The sequence below is a fragment of the Pteropus vampyrus genome, unplaced genomic scaffold, assembly GCF_000151845.1.
Source record: "Pteropus vampyrus isolate Shadow unplaced genomic scaffold, Pvam_2.0 Scaffold25, whole genome shotgun sequence".
Lineage (NCBI taxonomy): Eukaryota > Metazoa > Chordata > Mammalia > Chiroptera > Pteropodidae > Pteropus > Pteropus vampyrus.
In genome coordinates, this window is record NW_011888806.1 from 10,510,445 (window position 1) to 10,532,847 (window position 22,403).

General features: G+C 33.5%; 1 protein-coding gene and 2 pseudogenes across 5 annotated transcripts in view; all 3 read right to left on the bottom strand.

Moving 5' to 3' along the window:
* ARHGAP24 (Rho GTPase activating protein 24) overlaps positions 1-22,403 on the bottom strand; it is a 464,137-nt gene that overhangs the window by 15,250 nt on the left and 426,484 nt on the right. For all 5 annotated transcript variants that reach the window (XM_011356326.2, XM_011356328.2, XM_011356327.2 and 2 more), the window contains 3 exons: positions 8,456-8,588; positions 6,009-6,082; positions 3,934-4,054 (listed from right to left, as the gene is read on the bottom strand). In XM_011356326.2, coding sequence (XP_011354628.1) covers positions 3,934-4,054; positions 6,009-6,082; positions 8,456-8,588 — 328 coding nt within the window. The remainder of the gene's footprint in view (positions 1-3,933; positions 4,055-6,008; positions 6,083-8,455; positions 8,589-22,403) is intronic.
* LOC111737364 lies at positions 13,091-13,209 on the bottom strand (annotated as a pseudogene).
* LOC111737287 lies at positions 16,509-16,627 on the bottom strand (annotated as a pseudogene).

The following is a 22,403-nucleotide window of genomic DNA, read 5'->3' on the forward strand; positions in this document are numbered from 1 at the left end:
GAGGTTTAATTAAAACCAAAGGCTGGAACAAAGCCGGTTCATCTTAGAAAGCAAGCTGGCATATTTCGTAGCACTATGTGAAAAACAGAAGATTGGGCTCTATGAAGTCAGAGAAGCTAAACTGAACGTTGATTGGATATTTTACATATGCCTGGCTAATGATAACATGTCATTTGGAGAATTCATTGAGTTATGCAGATACTCCAATGTTGGTACATTTAGTTCTAGAGTATCAAAAACACATCTGTTAATATCTATACAATCTCACCAGAACATTGGTTAAATATTAAGAAGCTGTCAAGCTCAAGGTGTTAGGTATAAGTTTTTCACATGAAAGTTCAAATTTTATCAATGGCAACAAATACGGGCAGTTATTTTTCTTAAAGGTTAACTTAGCACAGTTTTGAGAACCTGTCTGCCAAATGCTCGAGTATGACGAACTATAGTTTGTGCATTGTTCTTTTAAGTAAACATGAAGTTCCATAAAAAAGCAGTTAGTACAGCTCTCAACTCAAATAATCATACGAATGTTTTAAGCCAATTATTGCATTACTTTAAAATAGTATGCAGAAGAGTGTTTTATACATAGAGCTCATCTCTCCACCAAAATGTTAAAAAAAATTCTCAAGGCTGGGGATTTAATACAGTTATTATTTTTACTATTCAACAGAACATTAAGTAAAATTGACTTTTTTCCCGATTGCCAGTGCATGGTGGTGAGGAATATAATGGTGCTAGCGGAATTTGGCACCACTGTCTTGATTCATACCAAGGTGCTACTTTTTTTTTTTTTTTGCCCATCATTGCTTTTGTACCATCAGTGCAAGTGTCAACATAGTGAAAGGGTAAAAAAAAAATCTTAATATTATTATGAAGCTATGTTTGAACTCATGGACCTCCTAAATGGACCACATTTTGAGAACCACTAGACTTTGGAGACATCAAAATGAGGACCTGTCGTGATCATTAAATGCAGTTACAGTTGGAACTAAGACTAGATAAGAACTAAAAGGGAGAGAGTATAGTAGATAATGGGTATACATGCTGACAATATAGACATAGTATACATATAAAAATAAAAGGAGAATAAGAAGAACATATGTAAACAGTTTTTAAATGTTTGCAATATCCATACTGGTGTTAGTAGTATTAATATTGTTATCCTGAGACTATTATGAGTTTGATGAGAGATAGAGCAAATGATTATTTATGAGATATTCTAATTCTATCATCTCCAATGTTTTTGAGAACGAGGATATCCATTTGGAAGATAAGAGATAAAACTATAGTAGAGAAAAGAATGAAAAAAAAATTTATAGTCATGATTTTGAATTGGAAGTATAGTGTGAACTTGTGACACACTTTTTCTTTAATGTGTGTGTGTGTGTGTGTGTGTAGTGTATGTAATATGTACAAACATCTGTAGGCAGGCGTTTGTATCTATCAGCTTTGTCTACTGAAAGACCTAGAAACGATGACCAAACCAGTATCAATGAGCATCACTAGTACCTACATTTTGATCTTGAAATATCATTTCCCATTAAACAAATTTTTTAGAAACTAGATTCTGGAAATTGACTGATTATAGGTTAGGGGCAAGAAACTCAATATGAGCCTAGGAAATCCTGACATACTAAAAAGAAAGAAAGCTATCCAAAACTATTCGGATCATGTCAAAAGGACTCAGGAGGCAACTTGAAGTAACTTCCACTAGCCAAAACGGGAAACGATAATTACAAATAATTACAAAGAATAATAATTACAATGCACTGACCCATGAAATATATTTAAATACATGAGTTCATAATAATATTTGTAAAAATGGTGTTAATAATGATATTTGTAATAGGAAGAAGGAGAAGAAGGAGGAGGAGAACTCACTTTTAGAGGATAAGAATTTATTTCATTTTTTAAAAAAAAAACTAATAAATAAAGGGAAAGACTCAAGCAGCATTTATCCTGCTTTTTATTTATGAAAGTTACCATTGCATTACTAAGTAGTAAATGAGAAGAGATTTTTTAAATAAAGAGCGTTCCACTTAAGTTAAAAAATATAATGCTACAACATAGATGACCATTGGAGACATCACGCTAAGTAATATAAGCCCATCACGAAAGACAGATACTGTGTAATTACACTTATACGAGGTATCTGGAGAAATAAAATCACAGAGACGAAAGTAAAATAGGGTAAAAAGGGGGTGGCGTGAGGGAGGAGGAGGTGCTGTTGTTTAATAGGTGCAATTTCAGTTTTGTAAGATAAAAAGAGTTATGGAGATGGATGGTGGTGATGGTCGCACAGCAATATGCATGTAATTAACACCACTGAACTGTACACCTAAAAATGGTTAAGATGACAAATTGTATGTTTCGTGTATTTTATCACAATAAAAAATTGGGAAAAAGTTTTAGAATTAGAATATCACCATTTCGCCTTCAAGTGAGTTGATAGTTTTAAAAATTGTACTAAGATCACAAAAAAGAGAGAGAATCAGATAATATAATCCATAGCTTTGTTATGGATATCAAACATGAATTTGATCCAGGTCCTAATTTTAGAAAATAGAGGGCAGAGAAATATGTTAAACTGCATTATGAATATGTAATCAACAGAATCCAGGCCTTCGGAAAATCTATAAGTCAAATAACTTAATTTTTCAACAGATAAATTTCAGAGATCCTGTACATTCAGAGACTTAAAACATCAAATAAAAGATTAGTAAAGATTAAATGTAACGTCTAGAGAAGTCCATTTAGTTAAAAAAAACTACTAAGAAATGCAAGGAAATTACTGATACGAATGTCTGGGTAGTAAGGTGGAAGGTAGCACAAGGAAAAGCTTTTGGGATGCCTATAAAATTATATTTCTTGATCTAGGTGGTGACTTCTGAAGTGTCTTACTTATAATAATTCATTAAGGTGTGTGTGTATGTGCGTGCACGTGTGTGTGTGTGTGTGTGTGTGTGTGTGTGTGTGTGTGTGTGTAGTGGTGGTGGTTTTCTATATTATATGTATATGTTTTATTTTATAATAAGAGAAGGTTTTTAGAAAACAATGGACCAAAGTATCTTTTAAGCTTCTTGTACTTTCACATCTTGTATTTTCTAATGTCTGCTAAACTCTTCAGGTAGAAATTAAGTCTTCTAGATAAACTATTCTATTGCCAAAATGTGATGTTCAATTTATATTGCCCTCAATATTCAACAAAGGAAATTAAGCTGAGTTGATGCAGGCAAACATTTAAATGCTTTATTTCTCATAAGACACAGAGAAATGAAAATCTTAGAATTTTAAAGAAAGGAACAGTACCAGGGAGGTATTTTGTTCGAGACAAAGAAACTCAGAATGAAACTGAAAATATTCTTTCTCCTTCTCTCATCCCTCATAGATTCTTAAATGTTCGATTAGAACAATTTGCAGAAAACAATGTGCCACTAATAGCAACAGGGAAGAAAGGTACTCAGGCAGTAAGGTCTTCTGGAAATAAATAGAAGTAGCAGTTCTGTTACTGTGGATAAGAATTTGAGGCTTTTTGTAACTTAGAAAGTAAGAATTCCTTCATGTTTCATCCCACAGGTAAACAAGTAACATTGTCTTATAGAAGATCATATTTTTCTCCCTCTCGAAATAAGCCAAATAAAACCAAAATTAATAAAAACATATTACCTTAAAATGGTAATTTTTGACTTTTCTGAAAATTGTATTGGACTCAAAAATTGAACTTGATTTTTCCAGTTTCTGCATAATGGAAGTTTCATTTATTCTTGTAAGGCTATTGAGGAAGCACGTAGTAAGTTATTATGTTTAGTAAACTGAAAAAAAAAAAAAATGCCTGACTCGCAAAGAAAACATTTGCATTTGAAAAGCTTGAGTCAATAAAGAGTTATCAATGATTCACCTATTTCCCTAGTTTGCTCAGTAGGTTCAGGCCAACTCCATGATAGTCAAAGGATCTTCCACTTTGGGGCGCAGGATATTAGGGCCAAAGACAGTGGCCAGGTTCTGAACACTCATTTTGTTAACTCCCGAATACGATTGCACTTCATCCAAAAACCTGTTGGGTGTAAGCATGAGGTCAAATCTGTCAATGGAATAAACAGGTCTTTGGGAAATATTTATGACATGGAGCATGTTCAAAAATGATTATGAAGATAACATTATTTAGAAATTCAAACATTCAATTAAATGTGAAGAAAATATGTTTTAAATAATTAAGAATTAAACTTGAGGCATGATATACAATATCATCCCTGGCCTGGCTTGGTTTCCTCTGGCAGTCATAGGAATAAGTGTTTGAATAATGCTATTATGGACTTGAGATTTGAGACTATGGTTTCCCTGCCAACCCTCAATAACATATTAAATATATAAATATATATATATATATATATATATATATATATATATATATATATACATATATATGTGTGTGTATATATATATATTTGTAATATATATATATAATATATATATATTCAATTTGAGAACTATAAATAAGATCATCTGGTATAATCCCTGATTTCAGAGAGGAGGAATCAACCCTCTTTGTGGAGTAATTTGTGAGCTTCAAATTCATAGCCTGCTAAAAAATGAGATCAAACATGATTTAAATTAAAACCTCAGTTCTACTGACATGAAAAATTATAAGCACAAATTGTTCAAATTTATTAGATGCTAAAGAATAAGAGGCATGAAACAATCCTTTCCCTGAATGATTTTAGTAGGAGGGATTGATTTTGTAATTTCAGGCTTTTTTCATTCCTTATCACCTTCTTTATTTCTACAAGAATTTCTATGCTTCAAGAGCAGTTAAGTTTTTCTACTGTAGAGATAAAGACTCTCAATACAGTTCTCAAGTATGCTTTCTGCTCTTTTCTTAAAGAAAATGTAACCTTTTTACTATCCACTACAATAGCTTGAACTGGTTCGAAATCTCGGTATGGAAGACTTGCATGTTAATAAGTCTATGCTATCAGTAAAACTATTTCTTGCTTTTTCAAATTCTGAAGCCTAAGGTTTTGTTTGCTTCCTAAACATAACCATCACCATAAAATTATAGTAGGAGGTTTTGGAATTCCTACTCAGTTGCAGTTGACAGTGAACTCCACAGTGTCTCACAATAGTCTTAACTCTAGTCTGCTGAATATTTATCTAATCACGCACGACACAAAAAGCATACATGAATGATGTATTGTACTGAATTAAAAATTTGAATTTATTTTTAAATGGACTGGGAAGCTATCATTTAAGACACTGCAGTAGTACCAATCATCAATCTCTTTAGTTAAATTTAATATGTTTCAATTTAACATGTTTGGCTTTTTCTCCCCACATTTGGTTTCTTAAACAGGGGCACAGACATGGCACATCCCATCCTAGGCTTTAAGTTAAACGTACCCACTGAGAGAGAGCTTTATCAGGTACAATTACCGTTCTAATAGAATGAATTACAAATGTCTTTTTAATGAGTCCTGAGGTGGAAAAGGAATGGAAAGAAACTAATATTTAGTATGCACTTACTATATACACATTAATCACTTACAAATATAATTTAACACTTAAAACAACTGTGTGAAATGTGTATTTTTACTACCATTTTCCCTATTAGGACTCTTATTCAGAGAGAATAAGAAAATTGCATAAAGATACATAAATAGTCAGTGGTAGAGTCTGGACTCCCAAGTAAATCATTCTCATGCTAAGGAACATGTTCCTTCTCTTAAAAATAGTACATGGTACATGTAAAAATAAATTTGATGAAAGTTCAAAACAACATAGCTTTAATATGTAAAGGCAAGAGAGACTTTAAAAATAACAAATTACAAAGTCACGCAATTTTAGTGCTCAAAGAAACTTTTGAGATCACCTTGTCAAACCTCTTAATTTTATAGAGGCCAACACTAGAGCTCAGAGCAGTTAAGTGGTTTTATTCATTGTCGAACATTAAATTAGTATCAAGCTAAATATAGTTTTGTTTTGTTTAGTTTTGTCTTTTAGACAATTCTTACCTGCAGATATACTTGAGGAGGTTGTAATTGACCACTGGCAAACTCTTCACCTGCTTTGCTAATTCCTTAACACCCTGAGTACAAAGAAGAAAATAAAAGTTATCTTTCTAGGTGTTGATTTTAGAATTAAAGCAAATGTGAAATGGATGTACAGCGTTGGGTTTTTAAATTAGTTTCACATATTATCAGCAAAGGATCCTATCCTGAAAACTTGCCATCATCACAGAGAGCATTTTAGAAATATTTTCTAAAGATGTAAAAGAATTTCAAATATCTCCATAAGTACTATTTGTAGAGAAACAGATTTAAGTGAAGCCCATTTAAAATGTTTAACATTTGTTTACATTTGACTGAAAAGGGAAGATAGCCTCACTATAATAAGGTTATCTGTGGGGGAAAAGTAGCTTTGACGTAGTGTGGGTCCTTTCCATTTTTAGCATGCCCCAAATATAGACAGACACACATCCACCAACAAATGAGTCTCTCAAGCCTGGTCATGTCTAGGATATATCATTTGGGGTGGGGTGGAAGGTTGGAAAGTCTGATCTTCTTGGAAACTCCACAAAGGGATCAACTGCTTTGTTTCTTCTCATTGTAGCCCTTCCTCTAAACTGTAAGTAAGCGGTCCCAGAAAAGCTAATCAATAATTGGGTTTGTTTCTCTCCCTGTAATGGGCAGGTAGTGAATATTTTAAGCTTTCTGGGACATATGGTCTCTGTCTCAACTATTCAACTCTTCTATTATAGCATAAAAAGCAGTCACAGACATCATATAACAAACAGGCAGCAATTTTAATAAGAATGCCAAGAAAATTCAATACAAAAAAGAATAGTCTTTTCAACAAATGGTGCTGAGACAACTGAATATCCACATGCCAGAGAATGGCGCTGGACCCTTTCCTCACAGCATAAACAAAAATTAATGCAAGATGTAGCATACACCTAAATGTAAGAACTAAAGCTATACAAATCTTAGAAGAAAATATGAGAGTAAATCTTCATGCCTTTTGGTTAAACAAAGCCTTCTTACATCTGAGAGGAAAAGCAAAAGTGACAAAAGAAAAATAGATAAATTGGACTCTATCAAAATTAAAAACTTTGGTGTTTCACAGGACACTCATGAAGAAAATGAAGAGACAAACTACAGAATGGGAGAAAATATTTGCAAATCATATATATCTGATAAGGAACTTGTATCTAAACTATATAAAGAATTCTTACAATTCAATAATAACTAGACAAATAATCCAATTAAAAATAGGAAAATGATCGGAATAGATGTTTCTCCAAAGAAAAACACCAATAGCCAACAAGTATATGAAAAGATGTTTAAAATCATTAGCCATCAGGGAAATGCAACACAAACTTCAATGGTATACCACTTTACACACATTAGAATGGCTATATTAAAAAGAGAGAGAGAGAGAGATAAGAATTGGCAAAACGTAGAGAAATTGGAACCTGCACATATTGAATTTTAAATGGTGGAGCCTCTTTAGGAAACATAGAGTTACATATGGCTCAGCAATTCTACCTCCTAGGTATATATACCCAAGAGAAATTAAAACACATGTTCATGCCAAACTCTGTACATGGATGTTCATAGCAACTATTACCAATAATAGCCAAGCTGTGGAAACAACACACATGTCCTGCAACTGATGAATGGATAAATAATGGAATATTACTTGGAAATAAAAGGAATAAAGTACTGATACATGGTACAATGTAGATGAGCCTTGAAAACAGTAAAAGAAACCAGTCACAAAAGACATACTGAAAGATGCTATTTATATAAAATGTCCAGAATAGGAAAATTTATAGAGAAAGCCGATTAATTAGTTACCAAGAGTTGAGGAAGGACAGACATGGGGAACAGATATGAAGTTGTTACGGGATGATGAAAATGTGCTAAATATTCTAAAATTAGGTACAGGTGATATTTGCACAACTCTGAGAATATACTAAAAAAGCACTGAATTCTACATTTCAAATGGGTGATTGTATAGTATCTGATCGTATTTCAATAAAGCTGTTCTTTAAAAAAAAAAAATTAAGCAGTAGGTAAGATTTCTTAGGAGTCATTCTTTGAAGTGATTTAAGAGGCCTGCAACAAAAAAGGAAATATGAAGTCAGTCATCTACTTTGTTCACAAACTATTTGGCCTGAGATAGCACCACGAACTTTTAAGGGAGTGAAGTGGAAAAGAATGCTAATTTCATTTATTCGGCTACATACATTTTTCTTTTTGATGAGAGAAGGGGTTAAAAATGGGACCCGAGTTGCCAGTATCAAGTCTAAATGCCTGTGATGTTGATACTCACTCAGAATAGTGGAAAACAATCCAAACAATAGGACAAAGGGAAGTTTATAAATTAAAGACAAGGAACACTGGCGAAACCCTCAAACGAAGGTTTTTCTTTTTTAGAAATAAATGCATCGACTTACTGCTTCCTCTTCTTTGCTGAGAAGTTTGGCACATGATAAAAAATCTTCATACTTCGCATAAGGAATAACTGGTTCTGGGAGTTCTCGGAGATAAAGTTTGAGAAGTGATGCCACCGTGTGCACATCTGTGTTGCTGTGGAAATAGAAGTATGAGGACATTCTTTGGAGTGAAACTTATACCATTTTATTTATTTTTTTTCATCAGATATACAGGGAAGTCAGAACACTATATGAGCTGGCAATTGACTCAGTCAATCAGCTTTCAAGAAACACACATTTATATAATATCTATTCGATGCCACCACAGGTGGAAAGAGAAGGAACGGAGAGGACACCTGAAATTCTCAGTGTAGTTTAAAATCATTTGAAAGTTAAGCATTTTTTCTTTCGTGTGTATTTAATGGTAAGCAAAAGTGTTAACCTTCAGAAACGATGAGAATAGACCAGACTTTAAATAAAATATAATACAGTTTACAAAAAATGCTAAATCTATGTTTGTGTATGTATGTATTCAATGTTAAAATTAATTACTTCTAAATAACTCCATTTCTCAAAATGTCCCACTCGTTCTTGAGAAGACACTGGTGACTGGTTTTAGATACCTGAAGCTTAGTATGACATGATATAACTTTTTAAACAGAGCTCATTTGAAGATGACTGATTCTCAGCATGTTTACTTGTTTAATATTCTAAGATAGTTGCAAACCCTGAGTCTTTAAGAAAGAGAAGGAAAGTGATACAAAAATAAACAATGAAAGCTGAATATGATCTTTGTGTAACGCAAAATTTATTTTTATTCTCTGCTGAATACCAGAGTGGCAGGATAATTTATTGAAATATTATTTTATATATTTTTTTCTCCATATTTCTCTATTTCCTATTAATCCCTGAAAATGGCTGATAGTAAAGACAGAAAGAACTAGGGTTGTCTTTTTTTGTGTTTTTGTTCTGTTCTGTTTTGTTTTGTTTTGTTTTGAGGGGAGGACAGGAACATGGGAAGGAGAGATGGATAGGCAAGGAATAAAAAGGTCGATTGATTCCCATGAAGCAGAAAGAGTGATTATAAGCAAGGTCAGGGATTCTGTAAGTAATGAAAACACACACCCACTCCCAGACTCTGCTGCAGGAAGTGACAAGTTCCCAGAGGGGTATATACCTTGACAAGTTGCAATATAGGCACTGGGATTTCCTGCCTCCGTGAATATTGTCTTGTCCCAAGAGTGATATGCAAGCAGAGCTGGCTTCACCAAACTACATGGGCTGGGACAATGGGCATCTCAGTTCTCAATTTAGGACTCATAAATTGATTTCATCAGGTATTTCCCACATACCTACTCTGTATTGGGCATTAGAGAAAACACAATGGCTAGGATCCCAAGGGGTTAAAGGAAAGTATTATTCTAGCCTGCTTATAATTTATAATCCAGTGGAGGCAGCAGATATTAAGCAGATAATAATACAAGTATATAATCACAAAGTGTGGTGAGTGGTAATAAGGAAAAATATTAGATGCTATCTAATATCAAGAAAGGACTAATCTAAGGGTTGAAAGCCTTCTCTAAGGAAATGATGTTTGAGCCAAGATCTGCAGAGTGTGTAAGAATTAACTAAGTGAGAGTAGAAGAATAGAAGACAATGTTCCTGATTAATTCAAAGAGGTAAACAGAGCCCAAAGTGGGAAAAAGCATCTCGTCCCTGAGCTAAAAGCTAGGGAGACTAGAGCTAAAAATGGGGCTGGATGAGCTGTGAGCAGCAGGCAGTGTCTTCATGGACCATGGGACTTCGCTTATGTCAGAATTAGACAGGGTAAGGGCTGAGGTTCTCCACTGTAACACTGGATCAGAGCAGGCATATTGTAAACCATTTTGCAGATGTAAAAATAAAAGAGGTGGTCTGACAGGGTCTGTCTTAACTAATTAGCTTTATTCTTTTCATAATTAAATGTTTTTTCTTTTAAAATTATGAAATGATAGATAATATAGAAGTCATTTTAAAGGCTAGTAAAAAAAATAAAATAAAAATCATGTCTCCAGGATACCTTAAAAACTGTGACCAAGCCTATTAATTCCTAAAAATACTTTCTGAACATTTTTTAAAAAAGAGATAGACCTAACATAGACTCAGTGGTAAGACAAGGACGACATTAATGTTTTTGTTTTCTGGCAAACCACTCCACTTCGTGCATCTCAAAGCCCTTCCGACATCTCCTGTGCTATGTCATAAAGCCCCAATCCCTGAAAGTACAGTCATCATCAGTAACAAACCACAAACAAGGCAGGATCTGCAAATCAATCAAATATTACATAAACTATTTCCATCTTTTGATTCCACTCGAATCCAATCCACTCTAATCCGACCCAGTCAATGACTGGGTTAGGTTCTGTGGCTTTTAAAGTCAATGACAATTTTGTTAAAGTTGTAGGCAAGTCCAGAGAAGAATATAAAAAATAAAATCAGCATAATTTTAATATATGGAGTATATTATGTATAATTTGTATGGCTAAAAAAATAGACTTCATAAAATATTTATAAAATAAATGCAATAAATAAATGGAACTGTAATGATAAATAAGAAATATATATTTAACGAGAAATCTGTTTTAGTATTTCAATGATGAACAACTATTCATTACATTGACTCTCTCTCAGCACACAGTTTTCTAGGTAACTTGCTTATTGTTTTGCTTCTAATGAAGTTGAGCTATAGTACTGAGGACGTTTCAACACTAGATGGCATGATTGCAAAGTTAGTCTACTTGAGATGGTGTGGAAATTGTGAAGGATGAAAGGCTTCAGACTCATTCTTCATCCACCAGCAATATTCTTAGCACCAAAGCTGTAGTAATTTTCCAAGATTAGAAATATTTGAACTATGAATCAAGGTAAGAGATGTGGACTGTTATGATTATATTATCCCTTCTCTAGAGTGATATGTTACATTAGTTCGATAGCATTATAGTATGTATATACTCACATGTTGTTATGTAGAAACAAAAAGAAAAATAATTACAAATATATTCACATATATATATTAATCAACAAATGTTATTAAATTTTTGCTTAAAAGATAAAACTTATGACTTAAAAGATAAAATTTATAACTCTTGGGGGGGGCTTTATTAAGCTGAGGTTATTTTGTAGAAATAGAGACTTCTCTATTTTCCTAGCATTCTCATAATTAGCTTTGCCTTTTCCCACTGAATGGAAGAAAACAATCACTTCTGGAAAGACTCTAGCATACGTGCCAGTTCTGATTCACCTCAAGGGCCTCACATCTGCCTCAACTGCCTACTACAACAAGAAGTCTGGGGTTTCTCTGAAAAATCTATTGGTATACCAACTCTACAGAACAGCAAACATCTGCCTCTAACTCTCTGGCCTGATATCTCTTACTGAAAATCCATTACTTTGGCTAATTAATATTTGTTTAACATATTATAGTCAATTATTATGTATTAATTGATATTAATATTATGTGTTAATTGCCCAATATACCTAGAGGAACTTGCCATCTTTGCCTCAGAGAAATATATCTCAGTCTTCATCAAAGTGAAATGAAGGGACTGAATTGGGGCAAAAGTTGATGTACATGAAGAATTAAAATCCCTAATCATAGCAACGGCCGCAGCACACATGTATACACATCTCTTTCTGCATCAGGCCCTCATAGCAGTCCATTGAGTAGCTTCTGTTATGAACCCTATTTGGGGCACTAGAATAGGACACTGCACATATATGAAATTCTTTTTGGCTAATTACTGAGATGGAGGATTTTTAAAGTAACTCTGTTTTGGTAGAAATTTGAATCTATTTGTTAACGTAAAATCATTATATAGACCTCAGGTCTTTTTCACTCACCTGGTAGTAGAATCTGTTTTCAGAAATTAAGATAAATAATCATGCACAATCTATCCAGTGAGAGCAAAGAAGCAGAGTCAGGCCCAGAGAGTCTGAGTAAAAGAGTGATCAGGACAGAAGATGTTCTGTAGCATATGTTCCTTCATTGATCAACATATGGGTTTTGTTTTCATCGTATATTGTACTTGGACTTAATTCTGGATCCTGTATGCTTTTTATTAAACTTAAAGGATAATTCCATGAGACTTTCTATTATTGACCTAATTTTATATTCTTATGGCTCTTCCTTTAGTCATTCTAGATTGTTCTAGAAATCATTAACTCACCACATAGTATCTAAACACTTATGATGTGCACTGCCTTTGTGCCACATGCCAGGTAAAACAGAAATGAACAACATAGATTTTTTTTTTTGTCCCCTTTGGGTTTATATCTATCCGATTAACAACATGTTTCTAAACCAATTCTCATTTGTTCAACTTGTTAACACTTTTTGTGTATTCTAGCTGCTAAGTCCCTTCCAGGTATGTGATCTTAAGAATAATTTGATATTTCCTAGAAATGATCTGCACTATTTACAATCTATGTACAATATAGACCTCTTACTAATTTGAATAGAGATAAAAGAGTCTGACGACAATCCCTCCTTGCTTATCCTTTAAACCCACCCCTCCATCCCTAATAAACAGACTCACACACACAGGTAAATCCAAATGCCACAGTAAATACAAACATAACACTACACAGGCAAAACCATGTAACTTTTTTTTTTTTTTACACCTATAGCACCTGATATTCCTAGGTGGTCTCCCATCCAAGTACTAACCAGGCCAGACCCTGCTTAGCTTTCGAGATCAGACAAGATCGGGAACGTTCAAGGTGGCATGGCCATAGAAAAACCATGCAACTTTTAAGCCTCAAAATTAGAAATGGGAAGTTTTTACTCTGAATACTAGGCACAGAACACAATACAATCAGTTGATTAAACTAAACAGAATTAACTTCCAATGAACCGACACAGAAAGTTATTAAAGATATTGTGAATTTATTTGCAACACACATAGTAAGATAACCTAAATTTCGCTTAGAATTAAGAAAAAATAAAGTCATATCCATCAAACTCTATGGATAACATATATGAGACTGAAAGCGATCAGCAGCATTGCCAAAGTGAAGACTGGCACCAGATTATCGTAAACAACACATTGTCTACTGAGTTCACCAAGATATAAAAAAGCAAATCTAATGGTAAATAAATAGTTTCAAACTAAACTAAATGTCTATGAGAAAAGCCTGGTTTTGTTCAAGCTTATTTTCTTATATATCTGTCAAAAATGGTACACTTTTGGGCAGTGAAACTTTAATAAAGTTAAACTGTCATGACTTATTGTACCATTATGAAAGTGTCACTACTGAATTATATAGAACACCAAAAGGCAGATTTATCTCCAGGCAAAGTCCTGGACTATACTGAATTAGTGCTTATCCCAGACAAGTCTCCTGGTTTAAAACTAATGATGGCAGAGAACTGCATGATTACTCCTGCTATGGACTGAACTGTCCGCCCTCTACCCCTACCCTTGCCAATTCATATGTCGAAGCCCTAGCCTCTGATGTAATATTATTTGGAGATGGGGCCTTTGGGAGGTAATTAGAGTGAGATGTGGTTATGAGGGTGGGACCCTGGTTTGATGGGATTAGTGCCCTTATAAGAAGAGAGCTTGCTCCCTAACCCCTACCCCATGCATACACAAGGAAAGTCTATGTGAGCATACTGGTGAGAAAATGGCCATCCACAAACCAGGAAGAGAGCCATTTCCAGAGCCCAACCATGTTGGCACCCTGATCGCAGACTTCCAGCCTTCAGAATTGTGAGAAAATAAATTTCTATTGTTTAAGCCACTCAGTCTGTGGCATTTTTTTATGGCAGCCTGAGCTGACTAATACAATGCCCAAATCTGCATTTGGTGATTTTACCTTTAAAGCCATTAATGGTACTGTTAAAGCATTAGATAATGAAATGTTAGCAGAAAGAGAGAAATATGCTTTCAGATAATGTGGGTTTATGAAACTACCGTCAGACCAGTGCGATATAGAAGAAAGTGATTCTCAACCTTGGTTACACATGGAACGTTTGTTTCTCAAGACACCCATGATTGGGTCTTATACATTCTTATATATAATTGGGCTGAAGCCTGGGCATTGACATTTTTAAAAAGCTCTTCACGTGATTCTCATGTGCTTCCAGGGGTGGAACATGGAGGCAGCTTCCATATATAATGGTCACAAGTTTAAATATGGCCACTCTACCATCCACTGGAAACTACTAGTTACAGACTTGTCTCTCCAAAGTTTCCTGATGGAACAGTGGTGGGAAGAATGCTGTTCATGCTTAAACCTAACTCTCACATTGCCCTTTTCTTTCCTACTTCTAGAATTACTTAGATATATGTGTATATGGACTTCTCCCTTACAATGCTAGCTAAATACATAAAGAAATATTTGATAGTTTGGCATACAATCTAACATACCACACACATGAGCAGGTGTATACATGCATGCACACACATTTGCACACATATACATATATATCTGTACATGTATAAGATACTCAAAGTAACAGAATATCCTGTTGTATACCTATAGGAAGAGATTACTTTAAGCATCTGAGTTTTGTGATTACAAATAATAGACCCCACAAATAGAAAGTAGCTAACCCCAAATTGAAAAAATAAACTTATGGATATTTGTCCATTTGCTGCTTCTAACGATTATTTCCCAGGGGTAAGTCTCTCATTTCATTGTTTCTTTAATGCGTCACTTGCCTTTCCCTTCCATCTCTTTGCCTTCTCCTTCTCTGGCTATCATTCCTTACGTGTCAGCTCCCAAGCTTTTCTTCCTCTGCTGGCTTCCAAGTGTTACTTTCCTCAACTCTATGCACAGCCCCTGGATAAATCCACAAGTTCAACTATCACTTTTTTACAATGACTATAGAGTATACACATCTCTACTCCAGACCTTTGCACTGGATTCTTAGAAGTTCCATACACATTTTGAACTCTATGTAAACAAAGCTGGATAACAGTAACAAAATCTTTGCAATAAAATTATTCTTTCTTTAACATGTTTTCAACCATAAATGGCATCACCATTTACACAAACAAGCAAGAAACATAGATGTCAACCTCAATTTTGCTATTCCCAAGACCCTAAATCTAATAGTAATTAGTGATTCTCAGAATGAGTTGCATATTGGAATCACCTGGAAAATTTTAAAAAATACTAATGACTGGATCCTATATTTTCTGATGTAATACTTTATGAACTCATTCTCTCTTCAGTAGTTTCATTGACACTGCTCGAGTTGGTATCAATCACTTCTATTCATGTAACAGCATATTAGCTGGTCTCTCTGCTGCAAGCTAGCCTTCCCACTCCCAACTTTCTGAACATGTCATATGGGTAGTCGTCAGCAATAACAAACAAATGTAAATAACAAGTAAAATGCCTGGTTGTATAACTTTCGAGTACCGTATTTGAATACAAAGGGCATATGTTTAGGTGTATGTAGATAAATATATATCACACAGAAACATATATACTTATTTTCTAGACTAGACATTAGAGTTGTTAAATTAGTATATTTGGGTTAGTATGTTTGAGAGCATTGATTCACTTTATACATAGCCATACTCTAACTTGTCTAAGTAAAATAAAAATTTAGACCAAAGAATAAAAATAAAATCTGACTTTTTCCATTGTAGTGCCAAGGTGCTTTCTACAGTGAGGAAAGGATAGAGGGACTGAGACACTCATAAGTGGTGTAGAATATTCAGGAAAGTTTTCTTAAAGCATTATTATATCAGTATAGCTATTTTAACAGGCTACTTTGTGCATACATATGCATACAATTCCAATGAGAATAACAAAACTGATTAAAACTTTAAGTGCTATTAATTACAAAATTAATCAACATGGCTATTAAAATTAGTTAATATTTCTCTCCAAGTCTAGTGATTTTGGACTCAATATTCAATGTTATACCCAAATTTAACTAGAAGTAACATTCAAATGCACACAATACATTCTTTTTTTTTTTTAATTAATTAATTTTTTTTAGGCGAGGCAACCCTTGGTTGACCTCACAGATTGCAAAGACCTTGTCAGCTTACAATCCCTTATATTTTATATTTTATACCTCCAGCACCTGGTCTTCTTAGGTGGTCTCCCATTCAAGTACTAAGCAGGCCCGAGCCTGCTTAGCTTCCGCGGTCAGACGGGATCGGGCTTGTTCAGGGGGGCATGGCCATAGACACACACAATACATTCTTGTACTATAAATGACATTAATATTTTCCAAACTCTTAAGAGCCAAGTTATAAAAAAAAGTTTCATAAAGTCCCTCCCGAAGATATTAACTCAAGTCAATAAAGCCTTGTAGATTTTCCTATTAAACTAAGATCATATAGTCATATCACTAATGTATATAACTCCTTAGAATAAGTTTTAACATAAGGAATTGTTTGAAATTCACCAGTGATAGAGATTATAGCCTGTCTGCAAGCTAGAGATTTCATTGTTTATGTGTGTATATCTACATGTTATATGACGCACATACATACTACACACACACATACACACACACACACACACACACACACTTACACACACATGTCCTTTATAGAATTTAACAATGTACTCAATGAGTTCTATCGCATGAAGAAAATCAATCCAGGCGCCCCTTGATTGACTGTATGTGTTAGACTTTGTCTTTCCTCAGTGTCAACAGATCTTCATCGCATTTATTTATAATTGCTTCGGGAGAAAGCTTAAGCTTTTGAGGTTCCACAGAGTATCTATAGTTGCTAATGGATGAAGTAGTTAGTTTGCGCAGGATTTTTAATAAACACAGGCATTCTGAATCTAGGTTGAGAATAACAATGTAGTAATATTCACACATGAACACTTTCTCTGGCCTTTCTGTGGAATATTATTTCTTAATTTCACAAAGCGTAAAATATATGCCAAGAAATGCAAAAATGATTAAAATGATTGGGAAGTTATTGTCAATTCAGATGATATATTTGCAGGTGAATATAAAGAAACTACTTACAGTAAGTGATATAAGAAAACTCATAGAAATTTTAAAATTATACTTAATAAATAGCACTTATTCAATGGATCACATGACTATAGTTTAAAAGAGGTGGACTAAAATACTTCTTGCTCACCACATATTTCCCCCAGGAATGGATCAGAAATAAAGACATTTGGAAGAAATTATAAACTAAGTACACTATGATTATACAATTATCTAATTAGATTATATAAATTATGAGCTTTCATTTCTTACTTAAATGAGATATGCTGTCTTTCCTAACATTTGACTCTTGAAATACAGACTTTGACGCTATTCTTTCAGAGAGTTTACATGACTACTAGTTTTCACGTCTTTCCTTTAGTAAACACATGTACTTGAGGCTTTATCATATAGCCCTTTCTTGTTTCAACTGTACCCAGCATTTGAAGTGCTATGGGCTGTAATTTCAGTATCACGTTGTCTTCAAAATCTTGGCAAAGAGCTAATGAACTTGGCTTGGCTAAAATAGACAAGTTATTGCTCTATTTCATTGCCTTACCATTTTTTGTTGTCTGCCTACATGCTTTTCCCTTCAATAAACTCTGCATACAGAGTTTTAGGAGAAATGAAGGAAATGTAATCATCATAATACATTCAACAATTTGTTTTTTCTGGGAGATTTCAGATTATGCAACTAAGAATTTCCTAGAGAAGCATTATTGATGTTCTGATGCTGAGGAGGTTTATGCTAAAATGTTTTTTAAATGTCCCTAACAGCATTTAAAACCTATATACATACTTTAATAGTTCTTTTTTAAAATAAAAAATAAAATAGAACCAAATGTCACTAATAATTTTTCTAGCTAACAGACCAAATAGCAACCAAAGTTTTTAATATATATTTTTTTTCTTATACATGTGTCCCTAACAATGACCCTATTGCATGTTGCCATTTCCTTTTGTGACTGTCACAAGTTTGGGGAATTTTGACTATGTGATTCTGGGATGAACAATAAAGTATGCAAACATTCTCTTCTAAAAATCTTACATTCTTTCGATAAAGTCAATAAGGTAGAAAACAAAACCTTTGTGTCTTATAAAAGAGATGAGTAAATAGAGGCCCAACTTTACACTGTTGAATCTCTAACTCATAGTATTAGAGGGAACTTAAAAGGATTTTATAGTATATCCAGGTGAGTCAACACCAAAACCATTGGAATCCATGCAAAACTTGGTCCTTCTCTGAGCATGTCAATAGTCTTTTATTACAACACAAAAGCATTCTCAATACATGAGCTAAATAATACCATTCCATTTTATTAGTATGTGTGTATTTGTATACATTTATACAGTTGCCCCTTGAACAACACCGAATTTCAACTGCATAGGTCAACTTGTATGTAGGGTTTTTTTTTCAATAAGTACAGTCAGCCCTTTGTATCTGCAGTTTCAACCAACCTTGTATGGAAAACAGTATTTTTGCATTCCCAACTTTGGTTTCACAACTGCAGATTCCCAACCGTAGATGGAAAATACTGTTTTTGATCAGTGGTTGGTTGAGTTAACAAATGTTAAGGACACTGTATTTAAGTTTTTTGGGAATCAAAAGTTATACACAAGTTTTCGACTGTATGAGGGTGGGCACTGCTAACCCCCATGTTGTTCAAGGGTCAACTATATTGAGGGAGAGGATAAAAAGGTGTAAAATAATTGAATTATATATTTATTGTAGATATTATATTAAAACACTGTCCTTTATTGAAAAGGATATTTTGCTATCATATATAGAGATATTTATTATATTAGTGCTGTTTTCTACTCGAACCATTTTTAAGACAGGTCAGTGTAAGCACAAAGAAAGAGGTGAAGGAAATTGTATTAAGAAGTAGAGTTTTTGTTTTGTTTTATTTTGTTGTTAATGTTTTGTTATAAATCAAAATCTAGTTCACTTTGGGAGTATAATGCATTATATTCATGAGAGCATTTCTGAGTACAAAGCAAAGGTACTGGTCCTAATTTAGAGCTGTGGCATTTATGAAATCATAAACCCATTCAATTATGAACATTGACATAGGCAGGTATTTTGCTTTAGCAGACAAAAATGACTTTCTCATGTAATTTTAGAAGTTGTTTTGAAACATGACAATTTTTAAGTTTTCTAAATTCTAATCTATGAAAATAAGCACATGAGTTGCCTACTTATTGAGATATCAGAAATATTAGCATTCTTTCATTCAACAAATATATTGAAAATATACTTCTTTTATCCATTTATTCAACAAAGATCTATTGAATGCCTACAATATGTTAGACATTGTTTTAGGTGTTAAGGATATAAAAGGTGATCAAGATTCATAAAATTCTCTACTTTCTTAGAGCTCATGTTCTAGTTATACATGTAGAGTTTTATTTTATGAGTACAATGCTTTAAATGAATAGCCACAGTGATATCCTCATGAATATATATATATATACACATATACATACACACACACACACACACACACACACACTCTCAATCTCTCTCTCTCATGATATTACAGATGTTTATCTCAATCCTAAATCGATATTCCCAGAACATCACTATTGGTTATTTAGTGATTTTTCAACCATTTCCTTATCATAAATTATTAAGATAATCAGAAAAATCAAACATTTTAAAACCATACGCCTTTTAAAGGGCATATATGAATGGCTCATAAGCACATAAAAAGACATACAACATCGGTTGTATATATTAGGGTCAAGCAAATTAAAACAAGACGATACCATCTCGCTCTCACTAGAATGGCTATAAAAAAAGTGGAACATCCATACATTGCTGGTGGAAATATAAAATGGTACAGCCACTTTGAAAAAACGATTTGGCAGTTCTTCAAATGTTAAACATAGATATGACCCAGCAATTTTACTTCTAGTTATATACCCAAGAGAAATGAAGACACAAAAACTTGTACATTCATGTTTATATCATCATTATTCACAACAGCCAAAAAACAAAAACAACTTTAATGTCTACCAAGTGATAAATAAATGGATAAACAAAGTGTAGTATATCCATAAAATGAAACCTATTCATCAACAGAAAGGAACAAACTACTGATATATGCTATAACAAGGACAAACCTCAAAAGCATTATGCTAAGTGAAAGCACCTGGATGCAAGAGACCACATGTTAAATAATTCCATTTATATGAAATGTTCAGAAAGGGAAAAATTTATAGAGATAGAAAGATTAGAGGTTGCCTGGGGAAGAAGGGCTGCTGGGAATAACAGTAATATTATTCTTACTTGGGTAATGAAATGTTCTAAAACTGCTATATGGTAATGATTGCATACCCTTGAAATTGGTGAATTACATGATATATAAAATATGAGCTACTAAATTTATTTCAGAAAATATAGGCTTTTAAGGGACGTACTTTCGCCAAGCTCATGCAACAATATTCACATTCTGACTTATAAGTCACGCAAAAACACATACTTTCAGAACATAAAAACTTACAAGTATCTCATTTCTTTCAGTAGGAATTGCCATGGAAATTTCAAAACAGAAGTTAATATATTCTAGATTAAAAACATTAAAGTTTATGGTTAAGCAGTAGTTGCTGTATTACATAGGTTCAAGCATATTACTTTTCTTTATCATATAAAATGTTAGAATCTTCATTATCATCAACACCATGATTTTTATGACAATAAAAGTGCTGTATTTTATTTACCTTATAGCATTTCTCCTGCTGTTTTTGTTCTATTTTGTTTTAAGTGAATGAATACAATAACCCAGCAGGGTTAAGCATTGTTATTTCTACTTACATATGAGAAAACTAGGAGTTTTGAGAAGTTAAGCAATGAGTCCCAGGTTGTTAACATGAGTGGTAACTGGTAAGCCTGGGGTTTAGTTCCACACCTGCCTGTCATCAGAAGCTGACCTCTTATTTCTACACTGCTTCCTTGCAAGTATACAAACACCAGCTGATGGATATATCAAATACTGGAAAGCTTCTTGGTTAATTGGCTATTTTTATTCATAATTTAATTAGGTTTCAGTGCAAGTGAGCTCAAATTTATTAAAAAATCAATTGAGCTCAAATTTATTCAAAGATAAAGTGAAACTCATGTCCTCAGTTTCATATGTACAGTCTTTTAGATAAAGCACCAAGAGAGTAAAACACAATGAAACATGACATATTCTAGATAACAACTTTTCCTACATAAAATATTTAGTAAATACCCATTTATGTGAGTATTTCATTTATGAGAGTGTTTTCTACCTAAGAGATACTTTCTCTTAAAATTCTTTAATTTTTCAGTCCTTGCTATGTTTACAAAGGGCTTTCATGGAACCCTTGAGAATTACATCCATTGTTCAAATTAGGAAGCCAAGCACTCAGGGAAGCAGGCTTGTCAGAGCTAGTGAAGAGTGAACTGACTGCATTTTCCAAAGTGTGGAGGATTCCAAGTGAGGTGCCACACAAACAGAGCATTAAGTGACATCAAATCACAGAGTAGGAACGTTGTCCTTTTTCTATTATCTTCCAATTTTCCTGATTATGTCAAATAGGAAGTACCAGTTGGGAATGAGAGAAGTGTTAAAGTGGTACTAGCACTTGTCAATCTTTATTTTCATCAAATAAACAGAGGTACTTAGTGTCAGAACCTTTGGGAAGCAGCTCTATTTAGCTGGTATTTAATAACGTGCTTTGTTGTCATTGTGTTTATGCTATATTGACCTTGTATTTATGGCAAGCGGTGTTGGTTTTCAACTAACAAACACTAATGATATAAAGTTCCTTTTACAACAAAATTGATAAAAAAATAACCAGGATAGATTTAAAGAAAAATATCGGTAAACCTAGTATAGGTATTATATGGATATGACTAAAGTTATAATGGTACTCTGTGAATGACAGAAGTTTGAGAAAAACTCTAAGATAATGGTTATCAAACCTTGTCATGCCATTATATTATCTGAGAACTTCATCAAAAAATGGGAATGTTAAGAGTTA